This window comes from Salvelinus alpinus, chromosome 14 (assembly GCF_045679555.1).
Source record: "Salvelinus alpinus chromosome 14, SLU_Salpinus.1, whole genome shotgun sequence".
Taxonomy (NCBI): domain Eukaryota; kingdom Metazoa; phylum Chordata; class Actinopteri; order Salmoniformes; family Salmonidae; genus Salvelinus; species Salvelinus alpinus.
Window position 1 is genome coordinate 37,193,416 of NC_092099.1, and position 14,021 is coordinate 37,207,436.

The 14,021-nt window shown below is 42.0% G+C and overlaps 1 protein-coding gene across 4 annotated transcripts in view; it reads left to right on the forward strand.

Annotated features, from left to right (window-relative positions):
• LOC139538884 (coiled-coil domain-containing protein 141-like) overlaps window positions 1-14,021 on the forward strand; it is a 66,034-nt gene that overhangs the window by 27,176 nt on the left and 24,837 nt on the right. For all 4 annotated transcript variants that reach the window (XM_071341411.1, XM_071341410.1, XM_071341409.1 and 1 more), the window contains 13 exons: window positions 564-817; window positions 1,602-1,721; window positions 1,986-2,192; window positions 4,382-4,554; window positions 4,893-5,034; window positions 6,900-7,019; window positions 8,454-8,645; window positions 9,397-9,573; window positions 10,373-10,552; window positions 11,485-11,610; window positions 11,913-12,101; window positions 12,740-12,901; window positions 13,200-13,349. In XM_071341411.1, coding sequence (XP_071197512.1) covers window positions 564-817; window positions 1,602-1,721; window positions 1,986-2,192; window positions 4,382-4,554; window positions 4,893-5,034; window positions 6,900-7,019; window positions 8,454-8,645; window positions 9,397-9,573; window positions 10,373-10,552; window positions 11,485-11,610; window positions 11,913-12,101; window positions 12,740-12,901; window positions 13,200-13,349 — 2,192 coding nt within the window. The remainder of the gene's footprint in view (window positions 1-563; window positions 818-1,601; window positions 1,722-1,985; window positions 2,193-4,381; window positions 4,555-4,892; window positions 5,035-6,899; window positions 7,020-8,453; window positions 8,646-9,396; window positions 9,574-10,372; window positions 10,553-11,484; window positions 11,611-11,912; window positions 12,102-12,739; window positions 12,902-13,199; window positions 13,350-14,021) is intronic.

A 14,021-nucleotide genomic window follows, 5' to 3' on the forward strand; every position in this document is an offset into this window, starting at 1 on the left:
GGTAATATAAACAACAAGTACTCTCATTCTCATGATAATATTTGATGAGAGATTACACTGTAGTGTGAGATACCTTACTTACTATACAAATTGATCTAGGATAGCTGTATTTACACGACCCACAACTGGATTAATTCATAAATTATTTGTGTTTTGGCACGTATCTTTTGCAAATGAAAAAAGAGATTCTGCACACTACAATCTATGATCCCATGTGGTATGTTGGTGGTAACGTTTTGACTACTTAGGTTTTCATCGGGTCTATATTGTTTTGATTTCCAGCACCTGCTCAAAGACATTGTATCTGAACTTCTAATCATCTTTTCTTATTCTGGCCCATATCTGTCCCTCGGGTCTACTGGAGAAGTAAATGCTGGTTCTAAACAAGAGAGTCTTTCTAATGAGAAACTTGTCAATGGTATCACGTAATTCAGATTTTTGCTGCTATTCGCACTGACTATGTAAGGCCTCCAAGTAATAGTAAATAAACCTCTCCCTCTTTCTCTATCGCTTTCTTGCTCTCTCTCTCCTCTGTCGTCGACACCTCCCCTCTCTTTCCCCAGGCCTTCTGGAGAAGTCAATGTTGGTTCTGAACAAGAGTCGTGGCCTTCTAGACTTCCTGAGAGAGTTCCAGACTGAGGATGGTCTTCAGAGGAGTGAGGCATTGAGAGGGGCTGACAGCAGCTATGGCCGGGTGGAAAGTCTGATGGAGATACTGCAGGACAGGAGGAGACGGGTGGACCAACACATGAAGCAGCAGCTCCTTGATCTGGAAGTGATCCTTAACATCTACCAATGGGATCGCCAGGAACAGGAAGTGAGTCACAAACTGTCAGGAAATGTCTATCTAAGATCAATCCGTGTCAGAAATCTCCTTTTGACTTAACTTTCACCTATCTCAGGGATGGGCAACATTGATGGGGGTGGGGCCAAAACCTATCTCAGGGATGGGCAACATTGATGGGGGTGGGGCCAAAAAGAAATCTGAACTCATCATGAGTTGCCTGCCCCCATGTAGAGTAGAAACAAATGTTCTACCTAGAAATATATAATACCTTCTGGCTTGTTGAGCCATATGGGGTCATGTGTTAAGATGATGGAAGTACAGATGCCTTGTCACGTCCGTTGTTGTAAGAATCGGACCAAAATGCAACGTGGTTTGGGTTCATCATCTTTATCACGTGAACCGGCAAAAAACAATAAAGAACAAAACGAACGTGAAGCTATGCAGTGCTCAAGGCAACTATACACAAACAAGATCCCACAAAACCCCAGTGAGAAAAGCTGCCTAAATATGATCCCCAATCAGAGACAACGATAGACAGCTGCCTCTGATTGGGAACCATACCAGGCCAACATAGAAATAACAAAACTAGAGTACCCACCCTAGTCACACCCCGACCTAACCCAATTTGAGAATAAAAGGCTCTCTAAGGTCAGGGCGTGACATGCCTCTGTGTTTAATATTCTATCTACTGCTTAGTGTAAGGAAGAGCAGTCATGCAGCATAAAACTCTTCCTTTGAAATCATTTACATAAGTACCCAAGAATAAATGCAGTAATGTCCTGACTGCAGTTATAATGTATGGTATTTCATTCAGGTAACCCACTGGTTCAAAAACAAAGCTGACTTGTACTTTGAAAAAGATCATTTGGGCTCAGCTCTCACAGAAAATGAAGAGCTCCTTCAGGAATACAAAGAGTTTGAAGAGAAAGCCAAGGTATGATACTTTAAATATGAATACACTTTGGTACATATTTGCCAAGTGATTGACTGATATTTTCAACAGTAAACAACAAAGCTATAACAAACTTTTATTAGGGCATGTCCAATTTTACTGTAAGTGTGTGACTATAATACTAGGGCCATGAGCATGACATCTAAGTGACTTTAGTATAGAAAAAATATTTGATCTACAGCCAATCTAATATTCCCTGTGTGTGTCTGTGTGCGTGTGTGTGCATGCTTGCGTCCTGTTCTGCAGGACTGGAGTGTGTTGGTGGAGAAGCTGCTAGCCCAAGCTTCAGAGCTGCAAGTGGGGGAAGCAGAGGGCTGTGCTGAGGATGAGACGGGCCATGTCTCTGAGAGAAGTGTGGCTCTCAAAGCCTTGCACAAACACTTTTGGAACCTCATGATGGGCCGGCTGGCACAGCTACAGGAGAGCAATTCCTTCTTCAGCAGCGCTAACACGGTACAGACACAACTGACTACTATACAAAAACCCCCTTAGGAGAGTAGGTACTGCATTAGCAGTAGAAGGTAGCTAGTGTAACTATACATATCACCTACAGGAGAGCAACGGCTTCTTTAACAGTGGCAACCAGGTACAGTACATTCTCTACATGTCTTATGGCCATAGATTATCAGGGCCACCAAGGTAATTGCTGATTAGTGGTCCTAGAGATTAAACTGTTCTATATCTATGCTTGTGTACATGTAGCCTTCAGGAGAGAAATTCCTTCAGTGTCATCAAGATAGTTACTGTAACCTTCTTAAGCACTGCCAATAAGGTACGCTTTAACAAAGAAATGGAGGCTAAACTTGTAGGATATAGTCAGACCATCCAAACATGTCCGTGCAGGAAGATTAAAACAACGCAAACAATTCGGCTACTTTCAACGCGTTACGGTTTCACACGACCTAATGTACATATCATGTGTCGCTGCCTTTCGCATGCCAACAAGGTAGCTAGAATACCGTACAAATCCTGTGCCTCTTTCTTTAGCAGTGCCAGCCAGGTACCTAGTGTAGCTACTGTAGGCTTGTAATACATATCACCTTCAGGAAAGCCTTCTTTAGCAGTGCCAACCAGGTACTTAGTGTGGCTACTGTAGGCTTGTATTACGTATCACCTTCAGGAAAGCCTTCTTTAGCAGTGCCAACCAGGTACTTAGTGTGGCTACTGTAGGCTTGTAATACATATCACCTTCAGGAAAGCCTTCTTTAGCAGTGCCAACCAGGTACTTAGTGTGGCTACTGTAGGCTTGTATTACATATCACCTTCAGGAAAGCCTTCTTTAGCAGTGCCAACCAGGTACTTAGTGTGGCTACTGTAGGCTTGTATTACGTATCACCTTCAGGAAAGCCTTCTTTAGCAGTGCCAACCAGGTACTTAGTGTGGCTACTGTAGGCTTGTAATACATATCACCTTCAGGAAAGCCTTCTTTAGCAGTGCCAACCAGGTACTTAGTGTGGCTACTGTAGGCTTGTATTACATATCACCTTCAGGAAAGCCTTCTTTAGCAGTGCCAACCAGGTACTTAGTGTGGCTACTGTAGGCTTGTAATACATATCACCTTCAGGAAAGCCTTCTTTAGCAGTGCCAACCAGGTACTTAGTGTGGCTACTGTAGGCTTGTATTACATATCACCTTCAGGAAAGCCTTCTTTAGCAGTGCCAACCAGGTACTTAGTGTGGCTACTGTAGGCTTGCATTACGTATCACCTTCAGGAAAGCCTTCTTTAGCAGTGCCAACCAGGTACTTAGTGTGGCTACTGTAGGCTTGTAATACATATCACCTTCAGGAACGCCTTCTTTAGCAGTGCCAACCAGGTACTTAGTGTGGCTACTGTAGGCTTGTATTACATATCACCTTCAGGAAAGCCTTCTTTAGCAGTGCCAACCAGGTACCTAGTGTGGCTACTGTAGGCTTGTATTACGTATCACCTTCAGGAAATCCTTTAACAGTGCCAACCAGGTACTTAGTGTAGCTACTGTAGGCTTGTATTACATATCACCTTCAGGAAAGCCTTCTTTAGCAGTGCCAACCAGGTACTTAGTGTGGCTACTGTAGGCTTGTATTACATATCACCTTCAGGAAAGCCTTCTTTAGCAGTGCCAACCAGGTACCTAGTGTGGCTACTGTAGGCTTGTATTACGTATCACCTTCAGGAAATCCTTTAACAGTGCCAACCAGGTACTTAGTGTAGCTACTGTAGGCTTGTATTACGTATCACCTTCAGGAAATCCTTTAACAGTGCCAATCAGGTACCTAGTGTGGCTACTGTAGGCTTGTATTACATATCACCTTCAGGAAAGCCTTCTTTAGCAGTGCCAACCGGGTACCTAGTGTGGCTACTGTAGGCTTGTATTACATATCACCTTCAAGAAATCTTTATTATTGCAGTACTAAGTGCTTACAACTGTATTTGAGGTACTCTACACAAGACTAGGGAACTAGTGACTTTAATTTGATTTGAACATGGTGCCCTCTAGTGGACAATAAGGACATACTATTTGTGCCATCTACTGCATCATGAATTGTGACTGTTATTATAATGAGCAATATTACATTTATTCAGGACTTCTGCTGAACCATCTATCATGTTTACATGAGTACTTAATGCATATTGTCCTATCCTCTCATTCCTGTTTTGTCAGGCTTTTGAGGTCCTGGGAACTGTTGAGAGTAAACTTAAGGGGTTGAAGACCCAAACACTATGGTTGCCTGAGTTGGCCAAAAAGCACGAGGACCTGTTGCGAAGCATCAAAGAGTCAGCCAACGACCCTCTTCAGAGAGGGCAGCTCATACTACAGAAGGCCAAACCACAGAGGTAGGGAGGTAATATGGCATCCATATTAGGACATCCTTAGTCCTCTGACTCAAAACCTCACCCCCACCCTAGTCAAGTTTAAAACCTGCTGTGGTCAATAATCACCACAGACTGCTTATCACTGGTGTAGCAAAACAGAGATTTTGAGTAACATGTGATTTCAATAGTAAAGATGTCACTGCTATCACTGTATTCTGAAATCAAATATGCTTGTTATATCCAATGCAGTGTGTTCAAACTAGGCCTTTATATTAATAGATGGATGGATCAAGACTGCGGATAATATGATTACTACATGGAGCATTTCACAGCAGACATGCCTCTTACTATATTTCTAGTTCCCAAGTTGAAGGCGTGAAAAGGATGCTGGGATATGTCAGAGACCGGGTTGATGCTCTAAGTCAGGAGTGTCATGCTCACCAAGCACTGGCAGCCAAGAGACAGCAGCTGGTGTCCCAATGTGAAGACTTCATAGACAAGGTAAATCAAATCAAATTTTATTTGTCACATACACATGGTTAGCAGATGTTAATGCGAGTGTAGCGAAATGCTTGTGCTTCTAGTTCCGACCATGCAGTAATATCTAACAAGTAATATAACCTAACAATTTCACAACAAGGTACACACAAGCCTTACGATTTGTCCCAAATGGCACCCTATTCCCTTTATCGTGGCTCTGTTCAAATGTAGTGCACAATATAGGAAATAGGGTGTCATTTGGGATGAACCCGTAGCTATATTTTTATTGAATTACATTATATTATGCCTTTGAGCTGCCAAAATAAATAGTGCACATACGCCGTACCGGTAAACATGAGACGATCAAAATAATTAAAACAAAGATGGCAACAGAACTGTAGGCTATTACACTATAATTGATCAATTTCACATGTCAGTCACATGAAACATTTGTGAATGGACTTGAAAATGTGTGGAATACTCTCCAAAATGCCGTGTGGGTCGACAATAAAGTGACAATTAACGAAGGTAGAGATGAGTGGCCAAGACAGAGAGGCGCTCGGACAGCAGTGGATGCATAAATTCATATTCATTAGGCTGTACATCAAATTTTTAATTTAATAAAATGTTTGTACTTTATTGTGCTTAACTGCCAGTGTGTATTCTTTTTAACATACTATTAACTTACTTTTATTTATTAGGCAAGTCAGTTAAGAACAAATTCATATTTTCAATGACAGCCTAGGAACAGTGGGTTAATGGCCTTGTCCAGGGGTAGAACAACAGATTTTTACCTTGTCAGCTTGGGGATTTGATGTTGCAACCTTTCAGTTACTAGTCCAACGCTCTAACCACTAGGCTACCTTGGAAATTGTTTACAACTTGCTATCTATCCCATAAACCCATCAAAGAAAATATATTTTAATCTTCTGTGGTTTGGTAACTTCCTGTTCTTCAACCGACTCTGGCTGGACTGAAGAAGACGCACATCTTGGAAAAATTCAAAGTATGCAAAGGAGCCTTCAACTGCAAAGGGCATTGTGATTCCACTCCGTTGTGGACGGTCCCCATACAAATGAATGCCATCCGCCGTAACATAACGGAGTGCTTATGGTTAATGTGAATGAGGCATTATTATGAATGTAATTATTAATGCATGACAATCACTGAATGTCATTCATTACACTTTTTGGTGTTTTGTAACAGATGTCTCTTTCCATTCGTCAAATGGCGGGTGCACAGTGCATTGTATGGATGTGGGACAGTGGGAATTATTTTAGTGGACGAATGTGCGCAGGTAGCCAGGTTTACACAGGAGCCTTGTGATGTGATTGTTTGACAATCAAATGGTTGTGTTTATGCCACATTAAAAGGTTTGCCTAATACATTTTAAAAGTAAAACATCAAATCTTTAGTATTAGGCCCACAGAGATGCTATTAAATGAATAGGGATTCTTAATATGTCTCACTGGGCTGGATTCAGAGTTGAGGTATGTGCAAGTTAAGACTTTTGAATAATATAATTCACTGTCAATGGGAGAGGTGCATAAAAGCATATATTCCATTTTTTAACAGACACTTTCATCCAAAGTAATTTACAGTCATGCGTGCATACATTTTAAACATGGATGGTCCCAGGAATTGAACCCACTACCCTGGTGTTAACAAGCACCATGCTTTACCAACTGAGCTCCAAAGGACCAGTTAAACATATCTCAAGTCAGATTACAGCCCAGTCTCAGACGAGTAGTAAGGCAAGTTGACAGCCTACGATCAACTGCTAATACTTTCATGTGTGTGTAAATGTCCATGTATTTCAGTTGACTGCATTTGACTGAATTGTGGAACTAATAAAGTAAAGTAAAAGTCATGTGTTTCTGTACCAGATCTCTGTGTGGCTAAAGAGCAGCAACGGTGTCCTCTCCAGCAACACTGAGCCAGGCTCCCTGCTCTCTCAGTCTGAAGACATGCTCAACAAACACCTGGAACTCTCCTCACAGACACAGGTAGAGTCAGGAATATCACTTGTAGACTTACTCAACCTTATTCAAATGTATGACCCCTTTGTTTATTTACCCAGCTCTTATACAAAGGTTGGGTCACTTTCTTTCAATTCAGGAATCTCAGTTTACTTCCTGAATGTTGTTTTCAAATAGACCTAACCCTGTCTTGTACTGTACTGAAGTATACACACTACATGACCAAAAGTATGTGGACACCTGCTCGTCGAACATCTCATTCCAAAATCATGGGCATTAATATGGTGTTGGTCCCCTCTTTGCTGCTATAACAGCCTCCACTCCACTTCTGGGAAAGCTTTCAACTAGATCTTGGAACATTGCTGCGGGGACTTGCTTCCGATCAGCCACAAGCATTAGTGAGGTCGGGCACTGATGTTCGGCGATTAGGCCTGGCTCGCAGTAGGCGTTCCAATTCATCCCAAAGATGTTCGATGGGGTTGAGGTCAGGGCTTTGTGCAAGTTCTTCCATACCGATCTCAACAAACCATTTCTGTATAGACCTCGCTTTGTGCACGGGGGCATTGTCATGCTGAAACAGGAAAAGGCCTTCCCCAAACTGTTGCCACAAAGTTGGAAGTAAATAATCATCTAGAATGTAATTGTATGCTGTAGTGTTAAGATTTCCCTTCACTGGAGCTAAGGGGCCTCGCCCGAACCATGAAAAATAGCCCCAGACCATTATTCCTCCTCCACCAAACTTTACAGTTGCCACTATGCATTTGGGCAGGTAGCATTTTCTTGGCATCCGCCAAACCCAGATTCATCCGTCAGACTGCTAGATGGTGAAGTGTGATTTATCACTCCAGAGAACACGTTTCCACTGCTCCAGAGTTTTACACCACTCCAGCCGACACTTGGCATTGTGCATTGTGATCTTAGACTTGTGTGGCTGCTCAGCCATGGAAACCCATTTCATGAAGCTCCCGACAAACAGTTATTGTGCTAACTTCCAGAGGCAGTTTGGAACTCGATAGTGAGTGTTGTAACCAAGGACAGACGATTTTTACCCTCAGGTCGCTTCAGCACTCGGCGGTGCCGTTCTTTGAGCTTGTGTGGCTTACCACTTCACGGGTGAGACATTTTTGCTCTTAGACATTTCCAATTCACAATAACAGCACTTACAGTTGGCTGAGGCAGCTCTAGCAGGGCAGAAATTTGACGAACTGACTCATTGGAAAGGTGGCATCCTATGACGGTGCTACGTTGAAAGTCACTTAGCTCTTCATTGTGGCTATTCTACTGCCAATGTTTGTCTATGGAGATTCCATGGCTGTGTGCTCGATTGTATACACCTGTCAGCAACGGGTGTGGCTTAAATAGCCAAATTCACAAATTTGAAGGGGTGTCCACATACTTTTGTGTATATATAGCGTATGTGTTACCATAGAGTTTTCTCAACCCTGGCCATTTGGTTTTCAGCAAACAGCCAGTGAGGCAGAGGCCATGGCAGAGCTGCTAAAGGAACTGAGAACACTGGGGTGTCCTGAAGCTGCTGAGTTCTCCAACAAAGCATCACTGCTAGAGGAGGAGCTGAAGACAGTCACCAGGAACATCACATCTCGCATCGAGAATATCCAACCATACGTGGGCTTCTTGCGAATAGCAGAGGAGGTTATTTTCTCTTATCATTTCATGAAACTTAGGAAGCTTATAGTTGTTAAATATCTACAGTTAGTTTGGTACAGTGGTGTCTGACTAAATATTGTTACATAGTTATGTACAGTGTACATTAAACTTTGTATGTATTTCATTCATATTTTGTTGAAAGCACAGGTGATTTAACTGAAATGTGTCAATAACCAAAATGGAAATCAATCTGAAATGCAGTTGGGGAAGCTACTCTGAAAATATAATTTACCAAGCTGCCAGTTACTTAACCCTAGAAGAAGTTAAGCTAGACTAAAGTTACCCTTAATAAGAAAAATATAGTTCAAACTACTTCATGAAAAACTATCATATGTAAATCTGAAATGTCATAGATGACAAATTGCAAGAACAGATCACTTTGGGATCATATGTTAACAAAATGTGTAATTTAGCCTATTAAACACAAAAACAATGTTTCAAGTGAGAATCAGGCAGGTCGGATGCCGTAAAAGAAAGTAAACGATTGCTTACTTCACCCATATTTTAATTTCCTTTTGAAAGAAGAGTAGTGTTCAGTTCCAGTAGTTAGCTGCACAACTACATGGCAAAAAAAAATGTACTACTGAAAACACTACCTAGATTTGAATTTAGTTCAACTACCACCAAGCTACTGCAAAAAGTAGTTAAATTACTAGTTGAACTACTTGTAGTTCACTACTCCACAACACTGCTGAAATGTAATATTCTGAAATGTGTGACTCCTATGCTTGTTCAGGTGGAGGAACAGATGCAGAGTCTACATGAAAGCTATAACAGGAAGCAAGAGGAGGAGGAGAACGAGGAGAGTTTAGTCACGTCTAAGGAGATAGCTGACGCTAAGTGGCAGTCCATGTTGGAACGCTTTCTCACCATGCTGGACCTGGGAAACAACTACATCAACTACTCAAACATGGTGAGAGACATTATTGAGCCTCAACCCCTCCATACACTGTTATCCAGGTTAACGTTGCTAACGTTGAGCCTTCCTATAAGCCATTGCTTTTCTGCCTGCACATAATAATAATAATACATTTTATTTTAAGCGCTTTTCAAGACACCCCAAGTCACTTTACATATACAAGATAATCAGCAGGATAAAAAGCAACAATATCACACATTTAAATAAGTAAGTACAGTATATAAAAGTACACCAAATATAAGGATAGACTAACCATGGACAGCACTAAACATAATGACAGACTGACCAGGGCAGTGAACTAAACAGGGTTTCAGCAGTGGAGTCAGTTAGAGAGGGTCTGAGTCGTGAGATGTTTTTGAGGTGGAAGAAGGCTGACTTGGTGATGTTTTGGATTTTGTGTCCAATTGACAGAGTGGGGGTCAAATGTAACACCCAGTTCCTGACTGGAGTTGGAGTGGATGGTGCAGATGTCGATTGTCATGTTGAGTTGACCCAGTTTCTTGATGAGGGAGTTGGGGCCCATGAGCATGGTATCTGTTTTGTTGTCATTTAGTTAAAAAAGTTATTGCTTATTAAAACTAAATGACGATAAAACAGAGGTCATGCCTAAATTAGACAAACCTTACAACCATTGATTATTGTATTTCATTATAAGTATGGTTAGCATGGTTTATTATGTCTTGCTTTGGAAAAATAACTTCCACCCACATCCAGGAGCCCTTCGTAAGGGCTGTAGGATACAGATAAGATCCAGTACCTGATAATAATGGATTCTTTATGTTGACATCATCAGGTGAGTGAGAACCTGAACCTGAATGTGAGGGCAGCCATCGGTGTGGTGGAGAAGATCATGGAGGAGCTGAACAAGAAGAAGGTGGATCTGTCAGACCTCTGGACCTCCTGGCAGCTCCACGTCAGTCAGGTGAAGTCTGTCAAGAAACAGTGGAAGAAATACAAAGAACAACTGAAAAAGGTACATAAAAATAAGTATGCAATGTATACTGAACAAAAATATACACTCAAAATGTAAAGTGTTGGTCCCATTTTTCATGAGCTGAAATACAAGATCCCAGACATTTTTCAGACATCCCTGTTAGTGAGCATTTCTCCTTTTCCAAGATAATCCATCCACCTGATAGGTGTGACACCGGTGCACTTTTTGTTGGGGACAATAAAAGGCCACTCTAAAATGTGCAGTTTTGTCACACAACACAATGCCACAGATGTCTCAAGTTTTGAGGGAGAGTGCAATTGGCATGCTGACTGCAGGAATGTCCACCAGAGCTGTTGCCAGAGAAGTGAATGTTAATTTCTCTACCATAAGTCGCCTCCAACGTCAGTTTAGAGAATTTGGCAGTATGTCCAACTGGTCTCACAACCGCAGACCACGTGTAACCACGCCAGCCCAGGACCTCCACATCCGGCTTCTTCCCCTGTGGGATCTTCTGAGACCATCCACCCGGACAGCTAATGTAACACCCAGTTCCTGACTGGAGTTGGAGTGGATGGTGCAGACGTCAATTGTCATAATGAAACTGAGGAGTATTTCTGTCTGAAATAAAGCCCTTTTGTGGGGAAAAACAAATTCTGATTGACTGGGCCTGGCTACACAGTGAGTGCCCTATGCCCTCCCAGGCCCACCCATGCCAAGTCATGTGAAATCATAGATTAGTTCTTAAAAAATGTATTTCAATTGACTGATTTCCTTATATGAACTGTAACTCAGTAAAATCATTGAAATTGTTGCATGCTGCATTTATATTTTTGTTCGGTATATATCCATTACAAATTCCTGAATCACAACCAATGTATTCTCAATTGATCATAAATGCAATCTCATTTAGTGTCAAGAACCCCCCCCCCCCCTGTTTTTCTTTGTTTTTAATAGAGTTTTTTTTTTTACAGACTGTTCATGACCTAAATAGTGTGGAGGAGGTTCTTGTCCCGACCTCTAAAGTAGATCTGGGAAGTGATCTTCAGACTGTGTCCAAGCTACTGGAGAACTTTAACCTAGCTAAGCCCCACTTCCTGGTAAGAACTATAGCCTATTGGCCTGTCATAAATAGTAGGTAGAAGAAATCATAACATTATTATGTATAATATTTTTACAGAAACCCAATGGTTTTATGTTTAATAGTTTTACAGTAGTACCAATAGTCTATGTTAGTAGTTAGTTAGTATACACTTTACCATATGTATACAGTATCTTTACAGTGGCTCTAAGTAGCATGACACTATGCCTACATTTGTGTTCTGGTCCATTATGTGATATCCTATAGGTAGATATACATTATTATTCTACTATATCTCTATTTACTGTATGTCCCCTGTAGCAGTTGAATGCAGAGGTAGAATACATGGTGAAGACATCAGAACTGTTGGCACTGAAAGGAATTCCAATAAAAGAGAAGAATGAGAAAGTCACAGAGATGCTTCACCTTCATCAGAGAGTGAAAGATAAAATCAAAGAGTACGAGTCTGTCCTCAACATGGCCGTGAAGTTCCACCAGCTCTATGACGAGGTAACAACACATCGTCTAAGGGTGCTGTACCACCCTATTGGGTACAACCCTATTCCCTAAGGAATAGTGCACTACTTTTGACCAGGGCTAATAACGTGCATTATATAGGGAATAGGAGGAAATTTGGGACGCACTCTTACATACTGTATCAGGGAGGGTGTTATCTTTGCTGTAGTCCCTTCAGAGTCATTGTATCTGGGTCTGTCATGGAAAACTATATTTGCTGTGTGTTTGAGAGAACACATGGGATCAGTTTAGGATAGCTCAAAGCTCCCTGCCCTTCACAGACATGTTCAGCTTGAAATGTCACAAATACTGTAACTATCAGAGAGTTACTTACCTATCTAGCTTTTCTCTAGACACCAAAGAACACAGGATCAGTTAAGAGATGCCCTGGAGATACCTCGTGGACCTTTTTAGACAGAAATGTACCATAAAAGATTGATACTTTGCATGCTTTGCAGGTTTCCCATAAAAGATACCGCAGAAGACACTAACAGAATATGACCGCATTACTTAGTAATTTTAAAATCAATTCTTTAACAGCTGGTGATATACAAACATCATTAAACACACATAGATTCTGATCAGAGAAACAAATAAACAGCCTCCCAATCGGTTCATTGTTTTGTCCCCAGTTGGATAAGCTGTCAATGTTGGAGCCTGTGACGGGGTTCAGCGAGACAAGCCAGGCTAAGATCCAGCTGATCCAACATCAGGACAGACAGAGTCACGTCAGACACCTGTACAAGCTGGCTATCTCTCTGGGAGGAGATATCAGCAACACTGTACAACAGTTGGTGAGAAGACACACACAGCCACACAGCTACGTCAGACACCTGTACAAGCTGTACATCTCTCAGTAACACTGTCGGTGAGACTGCAAGGCAACACCTCATCATTCACCGCTGTTTGTCTTGACCCTGAGAGTGTTTATTTTATTTTTTTTATTTGAAACTTTACTTTAATCGTTTTTTTCCCCAGGGACAATCCATACTAATGGTATGCTAAATAAGAAATATTAGTGTACTTTTGAAGATTGTTACATTTCCTGATCATTATCTAATGATACAAAAATTCTCTTTCCTGCCGTCCCAGCATGACTCAGGTTTCTCTGTACAGCGTCTGCAGGAGCGTCTGGAGAGACTGGAGAGAAGCTGTGTTAACTGGAGTGCTGAGGCCAACAGGTGTGAAGAGAGCCTCACTAGTAACGTGTACTACTGTGTCTTCAAGGAGGAGATCACTGAGGTGAAACCCTCTCTCGCGCACACACACACACACACACACACACACACACACACACACACACACACACACACACACACACACACACACACACACACACACACACACACACACACACACACACACACACACACACACACACACACACACACACACACACACACACACACACGCGCACACACACACACACACACACACTGCTTCAAGGAGGAGATCACTAATGTTGGACAGTGAAACAACTCTTTGGCTTTATCTCAATTAGTCTATTAGTGTAGGTCAGGGCTCTCCAACCCTGTTCCTGGAGAGGTACCCTCCTGTAGGTTTTAACTCTAACCCTGTTCCTGGAGAGCTACCCTCCTGTAGGTTTTAACTCTAATTCTGTTCCTGGAGAGCTATCCTCCTGTAGGTTTGAACTCTAACCCTGTTCCTGGAGAGCTACCCTCCTGTAGGTTTTAACTCCAACCCTGTTCCTGTAGAGCTACCCTCCTGTAGGTTTTAACTCCAACCCTGTTCCTGGAGAGCTACCCTCCTGTAGGTTTTAACTCTAACCCTGTTCCTGGAGAGCTACCCTCCTGTAGGTTTTAACTCCAACCCTGTTCCTGGAGAGCTACCCACTTGTAGGTCTTTGCTCCAACCAGAGTTATAGCTAACCTAGATTAGGGTTGGAGTGAACCT